The sequence below is a fragment of the Mesoplodon bidens genome, assembly GCF_964165515.1.
Source record: "Mesoplodon bidens genome assembly, chromosome: 1".
Taxonomy (NCBI): domain Eukaryota; kingdom Metazoa; phylum Chordata; class Mammalia; order Artiodactyla; family Ziphiidae; genus Mesoplodon; species Mesoplodon bidens.
In genome coordinates, this window is record NC_138176.1 from 79852474 (window position 1) to 79880309 (window position 27836).

Consider the following 27836-nt stretch of genomic DNA (forward strand, 5'->3'; position numbering starts at 1 on the left):
AGAGGGGATGGGACCTGGTGCACAAGTGGGGGAGTCGGCCTTTGCTAAGAACATGGATAGTTCAGGGAAAAGAAAGTTTTAGGGATAAAAGACCAAGAAGTAGTGTGGGTGTGGTGCTGGGAGCTGGATGTGGAATAGAAATTCTCTTTTAATTGCTTCTAGTTTTTCGTGAAATATGAATGTCATCAGCAGAGAGCTAAGATGGGAGAGGAGGTGTTGGAGATTGAGGAGACAGAAGATATGAAATAATCATCTAAGAGAGTGGGAGAGAGAGTGATTAAGGGTAACAGAGTATGATTGCCAGGCAGTGTTAAGGGCCCACTTAAGGATTATGACAAGCGAGCACGTATGTGTATCTCTGCAGCCACATTCAGACATGGGATCAGTTGCAGAGATTGTGGTTGAGCTAAGCATGTATAGTACAGCCAGAGAAGGGCAAGCCAACTGCGGATGCATACAAAGGAAAGACTAAAATGATTATAAAGATTATGCATGGAATTTAGGCTGAATGAGGAAAGAAATGGACACAGTGAAAAGGTGAACAGACTCTAAGTGTCAGGGGCTGAAGGATTATTTGACTTGGGTCAGTAGATTGGCAGGAGGGTAAATGGAAGTTAACGGCTCAGGTGTTTGAAGTTGAAATCCTGGAGGAAGATTATATCATTGGAAATGACTGTGGAAAGAGTAGATGAGGTAGAGAGAAGAAAAATTATTGGTAGAAAAGTCAGGAACCTGAATGTGTAGAGTTCTGGAAAAACCACCTTCATATATGTTGGAAAAGGTGGAATGAACTATAAGCTAAAATCTTCGAGAGATGAGGATGGGATCTAAAACATACAGGCTGGGCTTCCCTGATGGCACGGTAGTTGGGAGTCTGCCTGCCGGTGCAGGGAATGCAGGTTTGTGCCCCGGTCCAGGAGGATCCCACATGTCGTGGAGCAGCTGGGCCCGTGAGACGTGGCCGCTGAGCCTGAGCGTCTGGAGCCTGTGCTCCGCAACGGGAGAGGCCACAGCAGTGAGAGGCCCGCGTACTGCAAAAATAAATAAATAAATAAATAAATAAATAAATAAATAAATAAAATAAAACATATAGGCTGGTGGCTTCTGGAGGTTTATGTAAAAGGATGAGGAAAAAAATAGTTTTGAAGAGCAAGGAGCATTAGCATAGCTCCACTGAGTCCAGTGGTTAATTGGGGTGTAGGGGATAAATATTATCACTTGAGTAGACTTCAGGGAAGCAGTAGCTTCAGGTTTCATTTAGAACAGAAAGGTTAAAAGGAATGCTCCAAGAAAAGATTTAAGACACAGATGCTGCTAATAACCACATTCATGTGTTCTAGAGGACATTGTATAAGAGTTTCAGGACATGGGAAGTGATCAGAGACATGGTTAAAAAAGGGGATAGCAAGGCATACAGGGGTTGCATTTGGAGGGATGAGGATTGACCCGGTGACTGGCACAATAGGGATACAGGGTGTGATAAATTTAGTCCACATGGTCCCAACCAGATGGTGATGGTGAGATTGTGAGAGTTGTCTGGAGAAAGATAAGAGGCAGCAGGGAGTCTAGCCAGGAGCCCATAGAGGTATGGAGTCCCACCTTGATTTCTGCTATGGAGGGTCAACAGAGGGAAGATCTTGATCCAAACACGTATTCAATACAGCTCTTCAGATATGCACTACAACCAAACACAGGTGGTGTGTGAGGTAAGAGGTAGATGCCATTTTTGCTTAGTCATTTTTCTGCTTGGTTATTTTCTTTGTGCCATTAAAAATCAACCAGCCCCTTTGCAGTAACTGAGATTTTGTCCACTCATAGTCTAACAGTCTCTTTGTTTGCTGATCACTTATTCTAAACAGTTTTTTTTCCTTTCTTCTATAGAAGTTTCCCAAGCCTCTCCCATCCCTCCTTACCCTCATAGATTTCTCCTTCTCCTTTCATGTGTGTGTGTATGTATTTTGCTGATTATAAAGGTGTAACCCCAAATCCTAAGATCTCTAGTCTTTTCAAGTCCTTGTGTCTTCTGGAATAAGGAGGAAGGAAAAAAAGGAAACCTTGTTTTCAGATGATACCTTCTTCAAATTCAGAAAAAGAGAAGAGAATTCAACAGCTCCATATGAAAAAGTGGTTGTTGAGGTGGACATGATCAGGGGCTACCTGTCTCTTGATAAGCCTGTATATGTACATGCGTATAACTTGATGTAGGTGACTAATTTTAGTCCTTTACTCAGTTTCTTTTCAGCCTCTTCCCACAGAAATGAAAGGTCTTCAGGGTAGGATGAAAGAGTCTAAGATGCAGATGAACAAAAGCTCATAAGGGCACACCTTGGAAGAGGTCATCCCTGGCTCTCCCCACACCCTCATTCCCCTAGCTACCACCACCAAAAAAAAAAAACTACCATCAATAAAAAGAAGAAAACTTCTTTGTGCAGGGTAGAGGGGGCAGAGGGGACAGTCTGAAATTAAACCCTGCACCTGAGTGGGTATGCAGACTCACTGCAGGGGTGAGAGAAGCATGCCACTGCCCTTGGGAAAGAGGTTTATTGGAAAACCTGTGATGTGATATTTCCCTTAAGGAATGAGGGAAGACAACAGTAGTGCCCATGGGAGGCAGAGGAGGGAAGTAGCATGAGAAAGAAGCAATTTACCAGGGAGGTGAAAATATATTTTCTCATCCAAAGCAACCACCAGAAGTTATATCAAGAGATCTGTTATTCAAGTTCCCTTGAAATTATTAATTATTAATTATTAACCTCAAACTGGAGACGGTCTCTACAGCCCTTTTTAATGACTCCTTTTAGTGAGATTTCTGTGTCTCTAAAGAAGACATTAGATTCTCATTAACCATTTGTGTTCACAGCTAACAATTTAGCAATACAGAAAGGAAGGCAAGATCCACAAACTGGGAACTTGGAGCATCAACAACACAGGAAAATTAAGGGGGTTAAAAATAAAGGCCCATGAAGTATACCAATCTAAATACGGTTGCTAGCTTATATGAACCAGGTCACAAAGAATGATTTATAAACTAGTATTTAAGCTTCAGTGTTGTTTAGTGAAAAGGGCACTTTGCTGGAAGGAATAAGACCCAGGATTGGCACACAGTAGGTTTCCAATTAATATTTGATAAATGAATAATTGAATAAACACAGACATTGAACCAATCACTTAAATTATTCTGAGTCAAATAATCCATTTGTGAAATGGGAAGTTATAATACCTATGATATCAAATAATAGTTTCTTTATTGCATGCCTACTACATGCTCATCACTGTGTTACATACTTTATGTATGTAATCTTCATAACATACTTCTCTACCTTAAAGGGAGACTACTTTGGGCTCAAATGATATGTGAGAAAACCCACTGTGTTGCACACACTCATTCAGGAGACCAAATTATGGCTGTGACAGTTGCAGTTGGAGAGAAGTTAATTAACAAAAAGTTGGGCTGGCCACAATGGATGATTTCACTCAAGCTAGAGTAGCTGGATGGACAAATTCTGGATAAGTTCTAACAAGTTTATTCCTTCCAACTTAATCAAAATTGTCATTATTCCTTTCAGACAACTTGTAATTCTGTGGGAAATAGTAAAGCTTCTAACACTTAGGAAGGTTCTAGTCTTGCTTCCTCAAGCATCTATTCTGCTTTCCGAATGGAAAGACCCAAGTTTCATCAGGTTATGTTTACAGACCATCTCTTGAGGTAGTATTTCTCCTATTAGAGAAGGAGATTTTGGGGGGAACCCTGAGAATACATCTGTATGCTTCAGTTTCAGAAATCCTGCATTAAGATTCATGTTCCTTTAAATGATCCCTTGGAATCAATCAAGAACACAAGAACAAGAAATTACTAGATGATATTTAATTAAATGTGATTTACCCAGATGATCTAGCATATATGTCTATTATTTTTTTTGAGATTGGCACTTAAATGAAAATATCAGATTAAAAAAATTCTCACAGAATTCTGAGATCCTCAAGAGCACATCCAAGGATTCCAGGCTGGGAAAAGCCACTTTAGATTAAATCCTTCTCTCACGGTATAATTTGCTCTTATACACGTTAATATTAACCAGCTTCAGCCTCGGAGAGTGCACTTTTCCTGATTGTGTTTCCAAAGGCTAGAGGTGGATGTAGTTGTACCTGACTTGTCTGTGCACTGACCACATTTCCTGATAGAATGCACAGTGACTGGATGAATTAAACAAAATCCTGTTTACCTCTGCATGGTACATACTATTCATTAGCTCATTCATTGCAAGAATATTACTGCAGTATCCTTTGCCTTGTGCTAGGTACTATATTAGGCGTAGAGGTTACAAAGGTGAATAGATTTGACTTTTGTTCATAAGAAGCCTTGTTGGGAAGATAAACAGGACACAAAATACAACCAATTGTGAAAAGAACCAAATTTTGTGATTGTTCAGAGGATAAAGTGACTAAGCTGGCTTGTGTATCGCAGACAAACCTGAAATTGATACTGAATGCAATTTGTAGGAATCATTTTATTGGGTTGGCCAAAAAGTTTTTTCCATAACATCGTCTGGTAACACCTGAACGAACTTTTTGGCCAACCCAATATTATGATGGAAAGCAGAGTGATGATGTGGTACTTGGAAGACTCCCATAAGCTAACTTTTCTTGTTTGATGGCTCCCTCCTCACTCTTCCCATATTCTTTCAGAGCCCAGCAAGCCAAATTTGGCTTATTTTTAATTAAAATTGTAAAAAAGGGGGATATTATTAATTATCTAATAACATTACTAGATTTTTTGTGGGTACCTGGAAATGTAAACTTGGTTCCTCGCACAATGCTTGGCATACATGTACAAAAAAAGTTTAGGTGAATAATTGATATTCAGTTATTATTAATTATTGAATTTAAGCTTTCTCTAGTTTACATTAATTTGAAACTCTGTGCCATGTTTTTATCTGAGTTTAATATTGTGGACAACATTCTTGTGTCTCACTAGAAGTAGGCGGACACAGCGCATACTAGAATGAGCTGGGTGGAACCGTTTTAGGTTGCATGCTCCTGTCTTGCTTCCTTCCCTTTGAGATCCTGCTGCTTTTTCCCTCTCTCACTTCAATCTCACCCTTGACCCCTGGAGGCACATCCACTTCAGGCTGCCCCACTAGAGGAGTTTTCTCGTTTCATTTAAAATAAAGTTACTGGTTAATTCTGATATACATTCCTTCCCCTGTTTGCCAATCTTGATAAATTCTATGTCAGAAGAAGATCCATGTTTTTAATTCCCTTTTTTAAGATGAGTTGATTGAAATATTAAATGAGTCAGTGATAAATATACAAAGGTGAGACTTCATCTAGTAGATATTTTCTTTAAATCTTCTGGAAATTATACTCTCATTACTTGTCATTTAAGAACAAAGAATTTTACTATACTGTAAGTAACTTATGGGATCAACCAAACATAACCCCTTTCCTCCATTTTTAAGTTAAATTAAAACTAACTAAGCTTGGCATGGACATAATACTATAACTGTCTAGAATTCATTATAGAATTCCTTTCTAATTTTGATACTCTTAGGGATTGTAAGTCTAGAGGCCTAAAGGAAATAATTTTTCTCCTTAACTACTGACTTATTATCAGAGGCTAAGATATTTTTATTCTAAAAAATATCAACTAAGAGTTAATGTGAAATTGAGGTCTAAAGAAAGCAAAATAGGATTATAATGCAGAGCCCATAGGTTTTGTTTGTTTGTTTGTTTTAATGGTAGGGGTTAAGAGTACAGTTTCTGAGCTAGAATCACCAGGTAGTTCATAACTCATAATGTTTAATTCAGGGTTAAATGAGTTAATGCAATTAAAAGCTTAGATCTAAGCCTGACACATGAGAATAAACTGTAATAAGTTTTAGGTTTTATTTAAATAATTTGCTGCTGACTTTTAATGTCTAAATCTCTTTAAACCATGATTATTATAGTAAGTAGCTCAAATAATTTTCTGTCTTTGAGCTTCATGTTAAGTCAGATGTCTTGCTTTAACACATGTTAAGTCAAATACTAAAGAAATAATTTATCTATCATTTCTCATAAAATTAATTTAACCAGAGAAATGAGACCACGTGAAAATGACATTTAACTTAGGAGAGTTAAAACTCAGTAGTAAAATAACAGCTCTTTGAATTTTTGACAGGATGACTACTAAGAGACCAGGTTCCCATCTGCTTTTTAGGTTTCATTAGAATTCAAAATACATTTAAAAATAATCATTTCTGTCTAACTTAATAATTTTCCCAGCCCAGGTAAGCATTATATGTTAGACCCAAAATACTCAATTCAAGAGTGATTTGTACATGCTCCTCTGTGGACTTTAACCATGGGGGAAGAGGCCACAAGCCAAGGAATGCAGATGGCCTCTAGAAGCTGGAAAAGGCAAAAATAACTGTTCTACCCTAGAACCTCTGGAAGGAATGCAGCCCTGCTGACACCATGATTTTAGCCCAGTGAAACTCAATGTGGACTTCTGACTTCAGAGTGCCATCTGCTTGTGGCCCCTTCCATGAAAGAAAAAACACTCAATTCAGCTCATCATCTTTAACCAGATCTCTGTGATAGAAAACAGAAAGAGTTAGGAATATGTGTGAATTTATTACTTTCTGCATCTAACCACGAAATCATATATCTTACATTTGTAAGAGTCCAAATAACATAAACATACATTACTTTATATTCTTTGTTTTTTGCATTTTTGCCATTTTATTTATATTTTTATTTATTTATTTTAACATCTTTATTGCAGTATAATTGCTTTACAAAGGTGTGTTAGTTTCTGCTATACATATGAATAGTGTGAATCAGCTATACATATACATACATCCCCATATCTCCTCCCTCTTGCGTCTCCCTCCCACCCTCCCTAACCCACCCCTCTAGGTGGACACAAAGCACCAAGCTGATCTCCCTGTGCTATGCAGCTGCTTCCCACTAGCTATCTGTTTTACATTTGGTAGTGTATATATGTCCATGCCACTCTCTCACTTCATCCCAGCTTACCCTTCCCCCTTCCTGTGTCCGCAGGTCCATTCTCTATGTCTGAGTCTTTATTCCTGCCCTGCCCCTAGGTTCTTCAGAACCATTGTTTTTTTTTTCTTTTTTTTAGATTCCATATATATGTGTTAGCATACGGTATTTGTTTTTCTCTTTCTGACTTACTTCACTCTGTATGATAGTCTCTAGGTCCATCCACCTCACTACAAATAACTCAATTTCATTCCATTTTATGGCTGAGTAATATTCCATTGCATATATGTGCCACATCTTCTTTATCCATTCATCTGTCCATGGACACTTAGGTTGATTCCATGTCCTGGCTATTGTAAGTAGAGCTGCAATGAACTTTGTGGTACATGACTGTTTCTGAATTATGGTTTTCTCAGGGTATATGCCCAGTAGTGGGATTGCTGGGTCGTATGGTAGTTCTGTTTTTAGTTTTCTCAGGAACCTCCATACTGTTCTCCATAGTGGTTGCACCAATTTACATTCCCACCAACGGTGCAACAGGGTTCCCTTTACTCCACACTCTCCAGTATTTATGGTTTGTAGATTTTTTGATTATGGCCATTCTAACCGGTGTGAGGTGATACCTCATTGTAGTTTTGATTTGCATTTCTCTAGTGATTAGTGATGTTGAGCATCATTTCATGTGTTTGTTGGCAATCTGTATATCTTCTTTGGAGAAATGTCTGTTTAGGTCTTCTGACCATTTTTGGATTGGGTTGTTTGTTTTTTTGATATTGAGCTGCATGGGCTGCTGTATATTTTGGAGGTTAATCCTTTGTCAGTTGCTTCATTTGCAAATATTTTCTCCCATTCTGAGGGTTGTCTTTTCATCTTGTTTATGGTTTCCTTTGCTGTGCAAAAAAGCTTTTAAGTTTCATTAGGTCCGATTTATTTATTTTTGTTTTTATTTCCATTTCTCTAGGAGGTAGGTGAAAAAGGATCTCACTGTGATTTATGTCATAGTGTTCAGCGTATGTTTTCCTCTAAGAGTTTTATAGTGTCTGGCCTTATATTTAGGTCTTTAATCCATTTTGAGTTTATTTTTGTGTATGGTGTTAGGGAGTGTTCGAATTTCATTCTTTTACATGTAGCTGTCCAGTTTTCCCAGCACCACTTAATGAAGAGACTGTCTTTTCTCCATTGTATATTCTTGCCCCCTTTATCAAATATAAGGTGACCATATGTGCGTCGGTTTATCTCTTCGCTTTCTATCCTGTTCCATTGATCTCTCTTTCTGTTTTTGTGCCAGTACCATACTGTCTTGATTACTGTAGCTTAGTAGTGTAGTCTGAAGTCTGGGAGCCTGATTCCTCCAGCTTTGTTTTTCTTTCTCAGGGTTGCTTTGGCTATTCGGGGTCTTTTGTGTTTCCATACGTATTGTGAAATGTTTTGTCCTAGTTCTGTGAAAAATGGCATTGGTAGTTTGATAGGGATGGCACTGAATCTGTAGATTGCTTTGGGTAGTATAGTCATTTTCACAAAGTTGATTCTTCCAATCCAAGAAAATGGTATATCTCTCCATCTGTTTGCATCATCTTTAATTTCTTTCATCACTGTCTTATAGTTTTCTGCATATAGGTCTTTTGTCTCCTTAGGTAGGTTTATTCCTAGGTATTTTATTCTTTTCATTGCAATGGTAAATGGGACTGTTTCCTTAATTTCTCTTTCAGATTTTTCATCATTAGTGTATAGGAATGCAAGAGACTTCTATGCATTAATTTTGTATCCTGCTGCTTTACCAAATTCATTGATTAGCTCTAGTAGTTTTCTGGTAGCATCTTTAGGATTCTCTATGTATAGTATCATGTCATCTGCAAACAGTGGCAACTTTACTTTTTCTTTTCAGATTTGGATTCCTTTTATTTCCTTTTCTTCTTCTCTGATTGCTGTGGCTAAAACTTCCCAAACTATGTTGAAAAATAGTGGTTAGAATGGGCAACCTTGTCTTGTTCCTGATCTTAGTGGAAATGGTTTCAGTTTTTCACCATTGAGAATGATGTTGGCTGTGGGTTTGTCATATATGGCCTTTATTATGATGAGGTAAGTTCCATCTATGCCTACTTTCTAGATGGTTTTTATCATAAATGGGTGTTGAATTTTGTCAAAAGCTTTTTCTGCGTCTATTGAGATGATCATATGGTTTTTCTCCTTCAATTTGTTAATATGGTTTATCACATTTATTGGTTTGCATATATTGAAGAATCCTTGAATTTCTGCGGTAAACCCCACTTGATCATGGTGTATGATCCTTTTAATGTGCTGTTGGATTCTGTTTGCTAGTATTTTGTTGGGGATTTTTACATCTACGTTCATCAGTCATATTGGCCTATTGTTTTCTTTTTTTGGTGCATCTTGTGATATCAGGGTACTGAGGGCCTCGTAGAATGAGTTTGGGAGTGTTCCTCCCTCTGCTATATTTTGGAAGAGTTTTAGAAGGATAGGTGTTAGCTTTTCTCTAAATGTTTGATAGAATTCGCCTGTGAAGCCATCTGGTCCTGGGCTTTTGTTTGTTGGAAGATTTTTAATCACAGTTTCAAATTCAGTGCTTGTGATTGGTCTGTTCATGTTTTCTATTTCTTCCTGGTTCAGTCTCAGCAGGTTGTGCTTTTCTAAAAATTTGTCCATTTCTTCCAGGTTGTCCATCTTATTGGCATAGAGTTGCTTGTAGTAATCTCTCATGATCCTTTGTATTTCTGCAGTGTCAGTTGTTACTTCTCCTTTTTCATTTCTAATTCTATTGATTTGAGTCTTCATGTTTTTTCCTGATGCATCTGCCTAATGGTTTTTCAATATTGTTTATCTTCTCAAAGAACCAACTTTTAGTTTTATTGATCTTTGCTACCATTTCCTTCATTTCTTTTTCATTTATTTCTGATCTGATCTTTATGATTTCTTTCCTTCTGCTAACTTTGGGGTTTTTTGTTCTTCTTTCTCTAATTGCTTCAGGTGTAAGGTTAAGTTGTTTATTTGAGATGCTTCTTGTTTCTTGAGGTAGGATTGTATTGCTATAAACTTCCCTCTTATAATGGCTTTTGCTGCATCCAATAGGTTTTGGGTTGTCGTGCTTTCATTGTCATTTGTTTCTAGGTATTTTTTGATTTCCTCTTTGATTTCTTCAGTGATCTCATGGTTATTTAATAGTGTATTGTTTAGCCTCCATGTGTTTGTAATTTTTACAGATTTTTTCCTGTAATTGATATCTAGTCTCATAGCATTGTGGTCAGAAAAGTTACTTGATACGATTTCAATTTTCTTAAATTTACCAAGGCTTGATTTGTGACCCAAGATATGATCTATCCTGGAGAATGTTCCATGAGCACTTGAGAAGAAAGTGTATTCTGTTGTTTTTGGCCAGAATGTCCTATAAATATCAATTAAGTCCATCTTATTTAATGTATCATTTAAAGCTTGTGTTTCCTTATTTATTTTCATTTTGGATGATCTGTCCATTGGTGAAAGTGAGGTGTTAAAGTCCCCTACTATGATTGTGTTACTGTCAATTTCTCCTTTTATGGCTGTTGACATTTGCCTTATGTATTGAGGTGCTCCTATGTTGGTTGCATAAATATTTACAATTGTTATATCTTCTTCTTGGATCGATCCCTTGATCATTATGTAGTGTCCTTCTTTGTCTCTTGTAATAGACTTTATTTTAAAGTCCATTTTGTCTGATATGAGAATTGCTAATCCAGCTTTCTTTTGATTTCCATTTATATGGAATATCTTTTTCCATTCGCTCACTTTCAGTCTGTATGTGTCCCTACGTCTGAAGTGAGTCTCTTGTATACAGCATATGTAAGCGTTTTTGTATCCATTCAGCCAGTCTATATCTTTTGGTTGGAGCATTTAATCCATTTACATTCAAGGTAGTTATTGATATGTATGTTCCTATTTCCATTTTCTTAACTGTTTTGGGTTTGTTATTGCAAGTCTTTTTCCTTCTCTTGTATTTCCTGCCTAGAGAAGTTCCTTTAGCATTTGTTGTAGAGCTGGTTTGGTGGTGCTGATTTCTCTTAGCTTTTGCTTGTCTGTGAAGGTTTTAATTTCTCCATCAAATCTGAATGAGATCCTTGCTGGGTAGAGTAATCTTGGTTGCAGGTTTTTCCCTTTCATCACTTTAAATATGTCATGCCACTCCCTTCTGGCTTGCAGAGTTTCTGGTGAAAGATCAGTTGTTAACCCTGTGCGGATTCCCTTGTATGTTAATTGTTACTTTTCCTTTGCCGCTTTTAATAGTTTTTCTTTGTATTACTATTTGGTAGTTTGATTAATATGTGTCTTGTCAAGTTTCTCCTTTGATTTATCCTTTATGGGAATCTTTGCACTTCCTGGACTTGATTGACTCTATCCTTACCCATATTAGGGAAGTTTTCAACTATCATCTTTTCAAATATTTACTCAGTCCTTTTTTTTTTCTCTTTTTCTTCTGGGACCCCTGTAATTCGAATGTTAGTGCATTTAATGTTGTCCCAGAGGTCTCTGAGATTGTCCTCAATTCTTTTCGTTCTTTATTCTTTAGTGTGCCGAGTTCTCAGGCCATGGGGAGGAAGGGGTATGGATGCGGGGCGAGCCTGCAGTGGCAAAGGCCTTCGTGATGTTGCAGCAGCCTGAGGGGTGCCGTGTGTTCTCCCAGGGAAGTTGTCCCTGGATCACGTGACCCTGGCAGTGGCAGGCTGCACGGGCTCCTGGGAGGGGAGGTGTGGATAGTGACCTGTGCTTGCAAACAGCCTTCTTGGTGGCTGCAGCAGCAGCCTTAGCATTTCATGCCTGCCCATTTCTTGTGTTCGCACTGATAGCTGCGGCTTGTGCCCGTCTCTGGAGCTCGTTTAGGCGGTGCTCTGAATCCCCTCTCCTCACGCACCCTGAAACAATGGTCTCTTGCCTCTTCAGCAGGTCCAGACTTTTCCTGGGCTCCCTCCTGCCTAGCTGTGGCACAGTAGCCCCCTTCCAGCTGGTTCACGCAGCCAACCCCAGTCCTCTCCCTGGGATTTCACTGAAGCCTGAGCCTCAGCTCCCAGCCCCCACCTGCCCCGGCGGGTCAGCAGACAAGCCTCTCGAGCTGAGGAGTGCTGGTCGGCACTGATCCTCTGTGCAGGAATCTCTCTGCTTTGCCCTCCGCACCCCTGTTGCTGCACTCTCCTCCGCGGCTCCGAAGCTTTCCCCTTCTGCCACCCGCAGTCTCTGCCTGCGAAGGGCCTTCCTAGTGTGTGGAAACCTTTCCTCCTTCACAGCTCCCACCCAGAGGTGCAGGTCCCATCCCTATTGTTTAGTGTCTATTTTTCCTTTTTTCTTTTGCCCTACCCTTCTGCGTGGGGATTTTCTTGCCTTTTGGGAAGTCTGAGGTCTTCTGCCAGCGTTCAGTAGGTGTTCTGTAGGAGTTGTTCCACATGTAGATATATTTCTGATGTATTTGTGGGGAGGAAAGTGATCTCCACATCTTACTCCTCCAGCATCTTGAAGGCGCTCTTCTATATTCTCTTTTAAATAACTATCTATAGAAGGCAAGGTGGAAACTTCCCCGTTTACTAGTGAAGGAACTAAATTACATTGCTAGTAATGGAGAGACAGAATAGGAACTCTAACATGTGTGTTCTCCACTATTCCACACTCCCTCTTGGAACTCCAGCTGTGGATGTGGTTTAACCATGATTCGGCTAGTATTTTCAAAAAGAAGAATTCTTATTTGTCCCAACGTTATTCATCTTATTTGCATCACAGCACTCATCTAAAATGAAAATTATTGATTTCATAAAATTCAAATAAGCATATCATAAAAACCATTCCTCTCTTAGAATGCCCTTTGTGAGCATCAGCTTTTTTACTTATTTGGTCTGAAACAACATCTTGTTTCCCCAAGATGCCTTCATGTCTTGGGTCTTGCCTAAACTTCCTTAGTTTTTTTTTTTGGAATCTAGAGAAGCATGTGTGCACATGCACACACACACAGGTGCACACCACATGCACACGCACATGCAGGCATGTGTACACATGTGTGTGTATGTAAAGTTTCACCAAAGAAACCCCTCCAAAACAAAATCAACACTTGCCATCCTCAGTGCACTCTATTTTTCTTTGCTCTACTTCATGTTTTGAAATACACTGATTGGCAATCCATTAAATGGATTTTATGACGTACTTGTGCATGATGACCTACAGTTTGAAACACTGGTGTGGAGCTTAATTATTTTAGCTTTTTTGAAAGCATGAGTTTGGAAATCAGATCTAAGTTTGAACTTTTGCTCTTCCTCTTCTTGGTGGTAAGGATCTTTGAGGCAAATCACTTGGCTTCTCAGAATTTTAGTATCTTCATCTATAAAATATAATAATATATGTAAAATGTAAAATGTAATAATGATATCCATGTCATTAAGCTTCTGCTTCATTCGTTAAGTATTTATTTCTCAGCTCTCATAATCTTTCATCCTTCTTGGTCCTAGTTAGATTTTGAAGAATTTTCATAACTCTTTCTTCTCCCAGGCTAACTCACCATCATATTTAATGTCATTCTCCGTATGTGGGGGATTGTATGATTGAAACATTTGATGGGGTTAGACAGGGGAAAAGACCAGTGCTAAAAAGGGAGCTACCAGCCAGGAGTGCTAGATGGGCTTCCACTATGGTTGAAATGGAGATCCAGAAATAGACTATATAAAGTCGTATCTTTGAAGCACTCTTTTTTTTTTTTTTTTTTTTTTTTTTTTTTGCAGTACGCGGGCCTCTCACTGTTGTGGCCTCTCCCGGTGCGGAGCACAGGCTCCGGACGCACAGGCTCAGCGGCCATGACTCACGGGCCCAGCCGCTCCGCGGCATGTGGGGTCTTCCCGAACCGGGGCACGAACCCGTGTCCCCTGCATCGGCAAGCGGACTCCCAACCACTGCACCACCAGGGAAGCCCTGAAGCGCTCTTATTCTAAGCTTTTTCCCTATGAAATGACCAATGAGCCACCAAATTTCAAGCCTCATTGTAAATATTTTTAAATTGATGAAGACTTAGCAAATCCTCATTAAATATTCATCATTTTGGAATTAAAAAGAAAGCCTCTAGGATTTGAGAATAACTCACTAATAAAACAAGTTTCCTCTTGGGTCATCCATAGTTTGATTTATATATTAAATCAGAAATATTCGGACATCAAAGACACAGTAAGATCAGTTCAACTGACAAAAGTTGACACGCGCTTTGCTTTTCCCCATCTTCATGAAAACTAAATACATTGTTAATTCCATCATAGTGAGTACTCTTAGTTTAGAGCAACCACCATGAAAGAGGTGGGAAAGTTGCAGATAGATTATGGATGAGTATATTGAGTGGGAATTGGATTGGGAATATGTAAACAGGTCATTTTCATTTTGAGTTTGATTTTTTTCCTCCCATTATATAGATGATTCCTTTCACCAGTGTCATTTATGGTAATGGCAGAGTGAAACTGTAAACTGCATTTCATAATTATTTGTATCTCTATATGTGGGCATGTAGTTCCTCTTGAAAAGAGCTCCTCATTTAGGATGTCTCTGACATAGGAGCCCCGTTATGAGTGGGGGTGGGGTGGAGGTTAGGGAACAAATTTCACTTTCTCTTCTCTATTATTTTCTCGTTGATGTATCCATTTGCCCTCCATCTTTTTCCTTTAATATTTTCAAGAACTCATATTTGCAATTGCCTCCTTTCAAATATTTAAATTTTAATGTTATTAAGGAAGTTATATATTTAGTTGTACTTTTCTGACAGACTGGAGGACCCTTAATTCAACATGTAAGATTTGCAAAGTAGAATAGCCAAAGATTTGAAAAAATCATGGATGAGTATATGCTAGCACAGAGGTGATTTTCAATTGTTTAATAATAAATATTTGGGGGGCTCTCTGGGGACAAAAACTATGTCACTGGTCCTCCCTTAGAACCTAGCACCTAGAGCTGAGTACTTGGTGGGTAACTAGCAAATGCTTGTTGATTAACTGATAAGTTTATATTAATTACAGATTTGTCCTAAGATCCAAAACAGTTTAATGGATTTTGATGCAAGCATTTAAGTTTCATGTATTGTTAGCTGTATCTTCTTGAATCTGTTCCTCAACTTTTAAAAATGGACTAATCTCTACACTTTCCGTATGTGCCAGAAATGTAACCAATGCTCAAATGGTGGTATAAAATTTTTATTAGTTCTACCTGGGGTTTCATCCACTAGTTTTATATGATCATAGAAAAGCACTCAATGGGCAAAATATCTCATAGAATCATCAAGAGAAATGGAGAATAGAGCTTATTGCAAAATTTGATTATAAACAAAATGTTATAATATTGCTTTATAAAAATTTAATAGAAGTGCTAAACAAAAAAGATAACTTTGTCCTTTAAGGTTGATTAATGTGCACATGGTTGTTTCAAAGTAGCCTTAAGATCTTATTTTTAAACTACATGGTATATTTAGACATTTTAATGATATTATATAGAAATAGAATTATTCCAAAAGTTGTAGATCAAAGTGATATCTTGCCTGGGACTCACAGATCTATAAGCCCAATCAATATTTTGCTCACAATAAGCCAGCTCAATGAATATTTCTTGATTGTTTCAAACGACTCAAGTTCATATTCTTTTATCCACGTTAACTTACATAAAGCCAATATCAAAGACTTATCAGTAGTAGCCTGCTTTGGTTGGTATCCATTCAGGATGCTGCCACAGTAATGATAGCAGGTGGCAGGCCAGCCCTGTGATCTCCAGGTGCAGGAGGACCTGTGGTCCTGGGCCCTGGTGCCAGCACCCGGGCAAGGGCAGCAAGGAAAGCTTGGAAGAGGTGGAGGCAGAGACGGCCCTGTTTGAGCAGGAAGTTCTGGGGCTCTGGTAACTGGAATCCCAACTGCTATGCCTGCTGTACCCCAGTGCCCATAGTCCCCATGGTAGAAGCGATGCAGTTCCCAGCAGTTCCTGTGCCTGCCCAATGATAGCGACCAACATACTGGCAGGTCCAACAGACTCTTCAGACCTGGGCAGTCACCGTGGCCACAGTGGTTCCTCCCATGGTGGGTGACCCTCCCTCTGTGGTGTACCTCCTTTCCAGGTGCATTTGGCCCCCACGATTGGATTCAACTGGACTGTCCAAAGGCTGGAGAAGCCCTGTTCCTGCCATGAACAGCTGTGGCACCCACCACAGAGGGCTCCTCTCCTGTATCCAGCACTAGTCCCCCACGTGCTACAGAGAGCACATTCTGCTCTTTACTCTGCAGCAGGCAGTCCTCACCCCATGGCCCTGCTGCCCCCTCACCAGGCCCCTGTGGGCCCCCTTTTCTGCTTGGACCCCCACCCCCCCAGGACCACCTCTAATGCTGTCACCAATGGCTCGGGGTCCCAAAGCCCTTCCCTGGGTTCCACGGCTGCTCTGAGGCCTCTCCTAGAAGAGCCAGCAGCATACCGAGAGCTGGGCGTCAGCCTGGGGTTGATTCTGGAAGAGAAGGAAGAGGCAGTGGTGGTGGCAGCAGCTGGGCTGGAGGAGGCTAGGGTGCTGGTGGCTGTGAGGGCAGGAAGCACCCCAGCTGGTCCTGGTCTTTGGGTCCTGGCCACCTACCACTGGCCCTGACCATGGATTTGCCTGAGCCCCTGCCCCTCCTGCTGGAAGTAGTGTGCCAGGCTTACTGCTTCCAGTGCACATTCCTTCGCTCCTGGCCCCTGCCCCCTCGCCCTGGCCTTGTGACCCTCTAGATCCCAGAGTCCCTGGGTGAGGACAAGAAGAAAGGAAAGCCAGAGAAATTGACACAGCATTCTCACTGGCAGCTGGGAGCAGCTGGGAGGACCCCAGCCTGCTGGAGTGGGATGCAGATGGTTTCCAAATCTTCTGTGGGGATCTGGGCAATGAAATGGAGATGCCATCTTGGAACTCACCTTTAGCCCCTTCCCCTTCCCATGCTTCTTTAAGGCTAAGGGGATCTGTGACAAGCGCACTGGCAGATCATGGGCTATAGCTTCTTCAGCTTTAAGGACCCCAGCAACTATGTGCGCTCCGTGTGTTGAGATGAATATGAAGTACGTAGGCTCGCGCCCCACCAAGCTGTAGAAGAGCACGTGGAAGGCCCGGAACCTGGGCCTTGAGTACAAGAAGCAGAAGAAGAAATTGGGACTGAGATAGGGTCTGTGGCTGAGCACCCACACCCTCTTGGCTGGGCGCTGGCTGCTACCCACAGTTCTTTTTGGAAAACCCATAACTATCCACTCACCCATCCTCCCCAAAACCAGTTTTAATAAATTTATGTTCCTCCCTGCCCCGACCCCCCGAAAAAGGCTAAAGCAATGATGGGCACATAACTGGTGCTCATAAATGTTTATTTCTTTACCATCATCATCATTGTTTTTCATTGTCATCATTATAAATATTATTTGTAGATAAGACCATTAGACCACAGAGAGGTTAAGTGATTTGCCCAAATTCACACTTCTGGTTAGTAGTAGAGCAAGGAGAAGATTGTATTTCTTATCATTCCCATCACCATGTTATTCCTGCAGTTGACCACACTGTCTCAAAAAGAAAAAAAGGAAAAAAAAAAGTAGCAGTAGAAGAAGAAGGATTAAAAGATAAAAAGGAAGGGAAGAAAGAAAAAGGAAGAAAATCCCCACATTCAGTCAATCACACACAAATGAGAAATATTTAAACTTTTAAAACCTTAAAAAGAAATATTTCCAATATTCTTTAACTCAGTGATAAGGATGTTCTTCCAGTGCTCATCTAAATTCTTTTTCCTGGGAATTTATTTATTTTCCTCCAGGTTTGCTTCAACAGAATTATAATACCAATGATTTTATTCTCAAACATACTGAGGATATTAACTTACTGCTTAGCCTACTATTTTTCAGATTTAATTAATTCTTGAATTTTTCTCTTAAAATTTTGTTTTTGATTTTTGAATCATTTAAAATTTTCTAAGTTTTTTCCAAAGTGTTGGTCAGTATTTTGAGTCACTGAGTAGCTAATTAGAATCAGCAACTCTGTCTATCAAAGTATGATTGCTGTCTATAAATCCTATCAGGTAGGGTAATATATAAAACTAAGTGAGAATAGTACTTGGCATAGTGCTGTTTTTTTTTTTTTTTTTTTTTTTTTTTTTTTTTTTTGCGGTATGCGGGCCTCTTACTGTTGTGGCCTCTCCCGTTGCGGAGCACAGGCTCTGGACGCGCAGGCTCAGCGGCCGTGACTCACGGGCCCAGACATTCCACGGCATGTGGTATCTTCCCAGACCGGGGCACGAACCCGTGTCCCCTGCATCGGCAGGTGGACTCTCAACCACTGCGCCACCAGGGAAGCCCCATAGTGCTGTTCTGAGATGCAAAATCACTGACAATTTTTTTTTGCCATGAAGTATTGGTGGCACAACATATATTCAATATATACACACTCACTAGTATACTGTAATTCTGATATTATTAAAAATGAAACTAAACAAGACAAAAGCAAAACCAAGTAAAAAGACGAGAGGAATAAGGATGTGTGTTACTTAATTCCAATGGATACTGAATTTATTCTGTGTTTCCTCTAAACTTGTGAAAAAAGACAAACACATTGAATTATGCAATTTTCCTAAATTAAAGGTTAGTGAGAATAATCATAGTGGCTTTTCCTATTACTAAAATTTTTCCTGCTATTGAACTCAACAATAGTTCATCAAGATAACCCATCTAAAAATAGACACAAGGACATAAATATTGCTCAAATGGACATTGCTTGTATCTGCCTTATGTAAAAATCAAATTCGTAGTAACATTTTATGATTCCGTGAAGCCATTTCTGTAGAGAATAGAGATAACATGTCCCAGGTATGTTGCTTTTTGGTGATCTCACTGAATGTCTACTCTGATATTAATCTAGGAGAATGAATAGTTAATGTTTCTGTTAAATATGAGTTTGCCTCAGAACACTTTTTGGCCAGAGCTCAGTAAGCTCATCATGGGTGTTCTCTAATAAATGCAGAAAGTGACAATATCTTCTGTTTTGATATAAAAAAGGACCTATGTGCCTCAAATACCATATGTGTGGGAGGCATTACTGGGAAAATACTAAGCCCTGCCCTGTATTTGAACCGAAATACAAAAAGTCTGACCAGTTTTGCATGTCTACCTCCTTCCCACCCCACATCCAACAAAGTGAAAAATATCTAACAACAAAACATCCTTTGGAATGTGGGCCAGTATTGGTAATTGACTGTGGAAAGCTAAAGAGCGTTAGCGTAGCTCCTATGGGGAATTTGGTTTTTAGAAGTATGATCTGAGGGACTCACCCAAATGGGTTAACTACAAAATACATTCTCAAAGAGTTAGCTGAGCTGTACTATTAAATAGGTTTATTTATCACTTTCTATTTTAAACATGATTAATTTATATGTTAGCTCATATTCACAAGATCAAACATTTTGGTGTTAAGTCCAGTTGCTGCTGAGTTGCTTTTTCTGATAACAATTACCCAACATATTCAATTGCTAATTAAATATATTTTGGGTTAGAAATTCTAAAACCAAAACATTAGCTTAAAGAAAGTTGCTTGTCTTCTGTTTCCTACAGCTGAATGACATGAATTCAACGATATGATAGCAGTCCCAACTTGACTGTATTTTAAAAGAAGGCAGCTTAAGAATTTACATTTATAATTAGAATTTCACCTATTATCATCTGTGTCTTTTTTTTTTTTTTTTTTTTTGTGGTACGTGGGCCTCTCACTGTTGTGGCTTCTCCCGCTGCGGAGCACAGGCCCTGGACGCGCAGGCTCAGCGGCCATGGCTCACGGGCCCAGCCGCTCCGCGGCATGTGGGATCTTCCCGGACCGGGGCACGAACCCGTGTCTCCTGCATCGGCAGGTGGACTCTCAACCACTGCGCCACCAGGGAAGCCCAATCATCTGTGTCTTTATAATCACTCTAGTTTTGGTAGTATTAGTGTTACAGAAATCTTTTTTTTTTTTTACAACTTTATTGGAGTATAATTGCTTCACAATGGTGTATTAGTTTCTGCTTTATAACAAAGTGAATCAGTTATACATATACATCTGTTCCCGTATCCCTTCCCTCTTGCATCTCCCTCCCTCCCACCCTCCCTATCCCATCCCTCGAGTCGGTCACAAAGCACCGAGCTGATCTCCCTTGTTACAGAAATCTTGAAGACATATGTATATCCTGAATTCGATTCACATATTATAGACAATTTTGTTTCTGAACTATTCCCTCATATAAAAAATTTAAATCATATTCTTAAATAAATTGCAACTACATTGCAGTGATTTGTAGTAGGAACTTTGTGCCCCCCCATAAAGGTACTTTGTCCTCATAAAATTCTTTTAATTTAGATCCCAGCCTTGTAATTAATTGAGAAGAAACCTGGCCAATTATTGAGAAAATGTTCTATCCTGTTCTGCAGATTTAAATGTTTTCTGTTTGTGTTTTTGTGTGTGTGAAAATGTGGTTGGCTACATTTTGAATTCATGAAAAGTCTGGAGTAAACTAAGAGAAATAGTTTGGCATTGGAGTCCTCCTTAGAATAATGTCTCCTGAAATTTTTTAAGTTAAATATATATTTGAACTTCGTAAGTTTTTAGATTGTGTCAACTATATTCTATTTGAGATGGTGTCTTGTTACCTTTGTTAACGTTTTAAAAAGTTTTTGTCAATATTTATTGAAACATGGACACAGTAAGTTTAGTGTTCTAACAGTGTGGTCTACAGCAAGTTAAAGGTTTCAGCTGAGCCGATGCTGTAGTGACGGGAGTAATATCTCCCAGAGGGGAGATTGAGAAGAGTATTGCAAATGCTCTAACCTTCAGAAAGTTAGTCACTCATGTAATCAAATAAAAATTTGCACCTTTAAAAAGTCTTAATTCTCAAACCTTTCTATTTTAAATTTCATAGAAAGTTACATTCAGAATGCACTGTTGAGATCATTTTCAAGCCAGTCTAGGGTAGGAATTGAGGAAAAGGAAAGGTAACTTATTACAAGAAACATCTTTAAAAAAAAGAAACATCTTAAAATGCAAAATTATTTAAATATTAGTTTGCTAGGCTATTTCAACAATTCCCAAGGATTGGAACATTTGATTCTTACAGACTGAAAGAATGGACCCACTCTCCAAAACATTTAAGCAATGGCTCATGATACAGAGTAAAAGATTTCTTCCTGTAAACAACTTAGGAAAATCAATAAATGTCATGCTGAAGAATATATAAAGTAAAAAGATATCGGGAAAGTTAAAGGCTCTTAACTTATCAGGCTTAGTTAGCTCCTTAAAAATTCCTGCCCGGGCTTCCCTGGTGGCGCAGTGGTTGAGAGTCCGCCTGCCGATGCAGGGGACACGGGTTCGTGCCCCGGTCTGGGAAGAGCCCACATGCCACGGAGCGGCTGGGCCCGTGAGCCATGGCCGCTGAGGCTGCGCGTCCGGAGCCTGTACTCCGCAACAGGAGAGGCCACAACAGTAAGAGGCCCGTGTGCGGCAAAAAAAAAAAAAAAAAAAAAAATCCTACCCAACGGACATACTGCTTTCCCTTCCTTATTTGTTAGAATGAGTTTACTGTTCGTGAAATAGGTTACCTCTGTATAAATCAAATACTTCCTGTTGCCAAGGAGACTGGGTGTTGAGTAATTAACTCAGAAAACAACTTTAAAATATAATGCTTTCCTTGTTCTGGTAAAGGGAGTGAAAATTAACTTTCTTTGTGGAATCATTTGTGTACAGTCAACACCATTGACATCATTTGCATACTAGTAGAATCCAGGGGTCATAAAACTTCATATTTTCCAAGTTTTTATTATATTGTCAATTCATTTGTTAAATTTTCTAGGAATATACATAATCATAAATTTCAAACTTTAATTTAATAAATGATAATAATAAATTTAATTCTTATCATTTTGTGCCAGTAAATATATGGAAACCATGACGTGAATGTATTAATAGTACTGAATACAACTTTGTCAGCTACTCAAAGTTAAATGTTGGTGACAAACCAGGACCATGTTTTGCAAAGAAGAAAAACAAATATTACTTTATTCTTGAGTCACATATAAAAGCCTGAATACTTTTCATAAGAGAACCATTAAGTATAAGATATACAATGACCACAAATTGGAAATTTACCATGAAGCAATTTGTACTTGTATTTGGTTCTTCCTATATGTATGACAAGATCTGCTTTCAAACTTTGTCAGTATAATATATGTAGATACCATATTTAGTGAAATTTTCAAAGAGTTTTTTCAGTGTTACGGTGAGTAATGAATTTTTCAGGAATTTAGATAGATGGGAACCAGATATTACAGTCCTATCATAGATTATAAGATAAAATTTTGAAAAAAACCCTCAAGACAAATTAGTGACATAGTGCTAAATGTTTTTTTAAGTACAATGTTGTCCTTACAAAGTTGTTTTACCTTAGAATTTGTCCTATGACACTAATTACTTTTTATGAAGAGGACATTTCTCTCCCATTTGTTAAAAAAGTAAGATTTATTTAAAGTTCTTTATGTTCTAGAAACTACAGAATTTTATTTCTGGCTGACACAACAAATGATATAGAGTTGTTCTTTTTCTTTCCTCATTGGAAAAGTATTTAGATATTTCTTAGTCTAAAAAGAAAGTTTGTTGAAATGAAGTGGCAGATCCACATTTCTAATGTGGATAATATCTTTGCCTCTCTGAATCAAAATCCCTAGAAATTAGTCTCTCTGAAATTAATAGTTTCAAGCTAATGCAAAAAGAAAGAGAAAATGAGGGGATCAGAGTCTGTCCATCTTCTGGGATACATACTTGCATAAGATCAGCCACTGTCTGCCTTATCATTACTCCACTTCTGAGGCCTTGTTTGTTTCTCTTCTCAGAATGGACTCAACGCTCTCCATCTGGCTGCCAAGGAAGGTCATGTGGGGCTGGTTCATGAGCTACTGGGAAGAGGGTCCGCTGTGGATTCTGCCACTAAGGTAATGTTTATGCTAGTAGGATTTATTTCCTTGGAAAAGAGGAAATGATTTAAAGCTTCTCTTCCCGGGTTATACATTTCAGAGGTTTGCTGGAACACCAAAGATTCTTAACAGTGCAGAACTGAAATCGAAATCCTGTCCATTAAACTTTGCAGAGTTTGAATGGTTTCGTTTAGGGACTTATCAGAGACTGAAGAATTCTGTATCTCTAGTTTCTAGTATTCTATCTTTTTTCCTTTGATTCACAGAGAGACTAGACTAATATAATCCCCTGTAGACAAAAGCACCTATTTTCCCAAGGTTAATTCATTTTTTTAAAATAATTGATATAATAAACTTCTCAATGAAAATGAATAAATAATATTCATGCTTTCATTAAATTGTTATATCTTTTAATGTATTCATTTAACTTGGTAAGAGAATATACAGATCCTTTATACTCTAATGGAAAAGGGATTTGGGGATCATGGATTGAATTATTAGGGTAAAATTAGATTTTGTCACTGTAACGTGTGTTTGTAAAGAAATCTGACTCATTTTTAAAGAAATTTACAAGATGCTTGGTATACTACAACCTGTTACTTCCTTGTTGATACTTCTTTTGGTTAAATATATTTGAACATTGTCTTTGGGGGATCATTTCAGAAGCAACAGGTGTTTTAAAAAAATGTCAGTGGTGACAAATCTTTATCTTTAGAAGGTGAACTTTTTAATTTGGAAAAAAAACAGTAGCCAATCAGAATCACGCCATTTGACCAGGGCTGCAGTGTGACAGTTTGGTCGTGGGAGATGCAGAGAGAGGTGGCAAGCACTCAAACCCCCAGCCTGGTCATTAGTCTAATCAGGGATAGACAGAAAGAGCCCTGGAGTAAATTAGGGATATGGCCAGTTAACGTGGGTTTCCAACACCTCATACATAATTGCCAAAATGTAGACTGACCCTGCTCACAGTATAGTGTACAGCAGTTCTAGTGGAAATTCAAAAACGAAAACAAACGAAGAACTCTTTGGCAGTTCCAAAGATGTTAAAATATGTTTGCTTTGCAAGAAATTGCTTACTTTAAAGAGAGAATAAACATTTTTATTAACAATTCTCTTGACAACATGAGATAAATGTTAAACAAATATTTAAGAATGTCAATTTGAATGTATATCAAATTATCTGCTTCCCCTGAGTTGCTCATAATAATATATTCATTAAACCAATCACTCTTTATTGCTTAACTGTTTATTATAATTTGTTTCCTTTCCTTTAAACTCTGTTGATGTTTTAAAATATAGGTTCATTTTTAATCACAGATTACAATTGTAGAATTTTAGATCCAGAAAAATATCTCATTAAATCTCCTCATTTAAAGAGAAGGCAAGTAAATCTTCAAAATAGTATGAGTGGATAAAGGCCCACAGTGAGTAGGTGGCAAAAAGAGAACTAGTGTCCAAAATTTATGGCTTTGAATGTATAGATTTGCTTGGTTTTTATTTTTCTTTTTGTTATTTATTTTAATCCCATGATAAGCATCTTTCAGTCTCTTAGCCTATATTTTCTTTTCATGATAGGTTTAAATTATTTTTCATTTTTGTTTGGTACTGTTGATGATAAATTTTGATGTAGCAAATGGTAGAAATTACTGGTAACATTGTATAGTTCATGTGAAATTTATTATTTTATTCCCCAAATATTTTGAACAACTGTGTGCTCCAGTGACTCGAAATACAACTGTGAGTTGTCAGTTTTTCTACCACTGAAAATTCCTAGGTTTCTCTGCAAGGTGAAATAAATTCAATGGTTCAGATAAACTTTTTTTTTTTTTTTTTAGTTTATATTATCTTGGGGTAGGACTCTTGTGGTAATAACGTGAATGGTAATATCGTCTCTCTCTCTCTCACACACACACACACACGCACGTACACACATCCCAGATTATATGATTCAGTAAGAACTCAGTCTTTTCATGTTCTTAACACTAAACTGGAATTGTGCAGGATAGAAAAGGAAGACACTGTATGGGATGGCCAATGTTTTGATGGTAAAAATTATCTTTTCCCAAGGTGGGCTGCAATCTTGATAGAATGCCAAGTTTTAACCACTTCAAATCATCAGCAAAATTGAAAATACCTGTACATTTTGATTTCTACAAAATTTGGAAGCCTCCAACATTTTCCATTTTGTTTCTCCAAAACAGAAAGGAAATACTGCTCTTCACATTGCATCTTTGGCTGGACAAGCAGAAGTTGTCAAAGTTCTCGTTAAGGAAGGAGCCAATATTAATGCACAGTCTCAGGTATTACATTCAGATTTTCTCTTATATAAATGAATTTAACTTAGAACAACCTTGTGAAATTGATTTAATGGGTTTAGCCAGCTGTTGGGTAGATAGATTCACTATAAATGCTCTGTGATTTATTTCAGGCAAGTTATTTTATTAACTCATGCCATGACATTTCTTATTTTCGTGATGTGTCATCATCTCCCTCTTTTTTTCTAGCTTCTTTTTTATTTTTAATTTATTTTATTGAAGTATAGTTGGTTGACAATGTTGTGTTAATTTCCACTATACAGCAAAGTGATTCAGTTATACATATATATACATTCTTTTTCATATTCTTTTCCATATGGTTTATCACAGGAAAACCATATAGAAAACCATTGAATATAGTTCCCTGTGCTACACAGTAGAACCATGTTGTTTATCCATATAGAGATATAATGATTTGCATCTGCTCATCCCAAACTCCCATTCCCTCCCCCACCACACCACCCCCTTAGCAGCCACCAAGTGTGTTCTCTATGCCTGTGAGTCTGTTTCTGTTTCATTGATAAGTTCATTTGTGTCATATTTTAGATCCCACATATAAGGGATATCATATGGTATAATTTGATATCATTTGTCTTCCTCTTTCTGACTTACTTCACTTAGCACATCATCTCCTCTTAATATAACTGAAAATTTGACAAGTTCACAATCTATCATTGTCTTTAAGTGCAAAAAAAAAAGAAAATATAGTGTTTTTTCTAGAATGACAGTGATGTCTGTGAAAGATGAATTATTCATGCAAGTTATGTTGCTCTATAAAAGTATTTTCTCTTCTTAAATTTAAAAAATTCTCAAAAGATTTGTATTCCAGTGGGAAATCTGCTATAAAGTGGAAATCACACTACTTTGGGTACTTCGCATGTAAAATATGGTTTTTACAAAGTTCCTAAGGGAAAGGAAAATTCGAGACCCACAGCTTTATGATGCATGTAATAACAATTGTATAGAATAGGGAATGATATTCTTAAAATGAAATTAAGTACAATTTTAAAATAATAATCAAAATACATCATACTATAAATTTGATCCCTATTTTTTCTCTGGTTGAAAGGGGAAGAAAATATTGCTTTGCCCAAAGCTTTACTCTTAGTATCTGTTATATATTTATTCAGAAATTGAGGTGCATATCTTTATAATCAAATCCATTTCTTCTATTTTTTAAAGTTTTTCACCTTTCTAATAACATAGGCCACACCATGCAGGCTATTGGCAAACAAACCAGTTCCTCTCTATCCATTCTTTGGGCCTTTGAAGACCTTTGTATAGGAATATGTGTTACCTATATTGTTCATTCATTCATCGTGCAGACATGACTCTACTTGTATAAATGGCACAAGTTCTGGACCCATAAAATACCAATGGGGAAAAGTTAGAAACAGCCCTATTTTCTTTGACCTTAATTATAGGGAAGAATCTGTTTAAATTATGACAGACAAGACATTATCCATTTTTATCTCTATAATATCATGCTGCTTTGAATAACCACATTTTCCCCTTACAACCCACATTTTTAGTTAAGTGTGCATCAATATTTTAACATTTATTGGAATATGCCATATTCTAAAATCTTGGTTAAATGAAATTCTTTAAAAAATTGGTATCATTTGTAAAGAACTCTGGTGTATTCTATAATGTATAATGGCATCTTGGGCTTAGAGACATAGGATACTACAAAATTGACTGTTCCAAAGTAAGGGATAAAAATTTTTCTTTACAGCTGGAGAACATCTTTTTGCTTTAGAACAGAGGTTCTCAAACTTTAGCCTGTGTCACCTGCAGGGCTTGTTAAAATACATGTTTCTGGGCCTCACCTTAGAGTTTCTGATTCAGTTCTGGCTAGGGACCTGAGAATTTTCATTTCTCACAAGTTATCAGGTAGTGCTGGTGCTGCTGGTCCAGGGACTATGCTTTGAGAACCTTTGATTTAGAGAATGTAAGAGAAAACTGAGTGTAAGAATATCGCAGTAAGAATGTTTAAATATAGATTCAACTACATGCATGAATCAGTAGTTTGTGTTCTTAAAAAAGCATGGCAGTAAAAGCCTTCCATTGCCCGTAGGAGGTTACTTTTGACAGGGAGTTCACATATGTGTTGGTGCTGTTAATATCTATAAAAAGAGCTTGGTTACTTTCCTCAAAATGACTGGTTGAACATAGTGATTTCATAAAAGTTGACAGGTATCTAATGCTGCAAGGTAAAAACTTGTTAAAAATTGTATCAGTTGTTATACTGTTTTATTAGACATTAGATGCTTTGGAGACTTTTCAAGGAAAACAAGCTAAAACCATTTAATCAGTGATTTGCTTTCAGTGTCAATGAGGCTGTTCTTCATAGTCACAATCATGCCAGATAATAACAGATCTTAAAGGAAAATTTATATTATCGATGAGATTAAAATAATCTTTATTTGTACTGTACTCAGTTAGCTCTATTTAGATTATATTGTAGGAGATCCTGACAGATAGTTTCACACTGATTTTTATATTGTGAGAAAGTTTTAATTTATACTGTAAGAACAATTAGTAATTAAAATTTAGGGTGTTTTTCTAAAT

General features: G+C 37.9%; 1 protein-coding gene across 25 annotated transcripts in view; it reads left to right on the top strand.

Annotated features, from left to right (window-relative positions):
* Nucleotides 1-27836, top strand: part of ANK2 (ankyrin 2) — a 720153-nt gene that overhangs the window by 520210 nt on the left and 172107 nt on the right. For all 25 annotated transcript variants that reach the window (XM_081237049.1, XM_081237043.1, XM_081237038.1 and 22 more), the window contains 2 exons: nucleotides 22870-22968; nucleotides 25152-25250. In XM_081237049.1, coding sequence (XP_081093175.1) covers nucleotides 22870-22968; nucleotides 25152-25250 — 198 coding nt within the window. The remainder of the gene's footprint in view (nucleotides 1-22869; nucleotides 22969-25151; nucleotides 25251-27836) is intronic.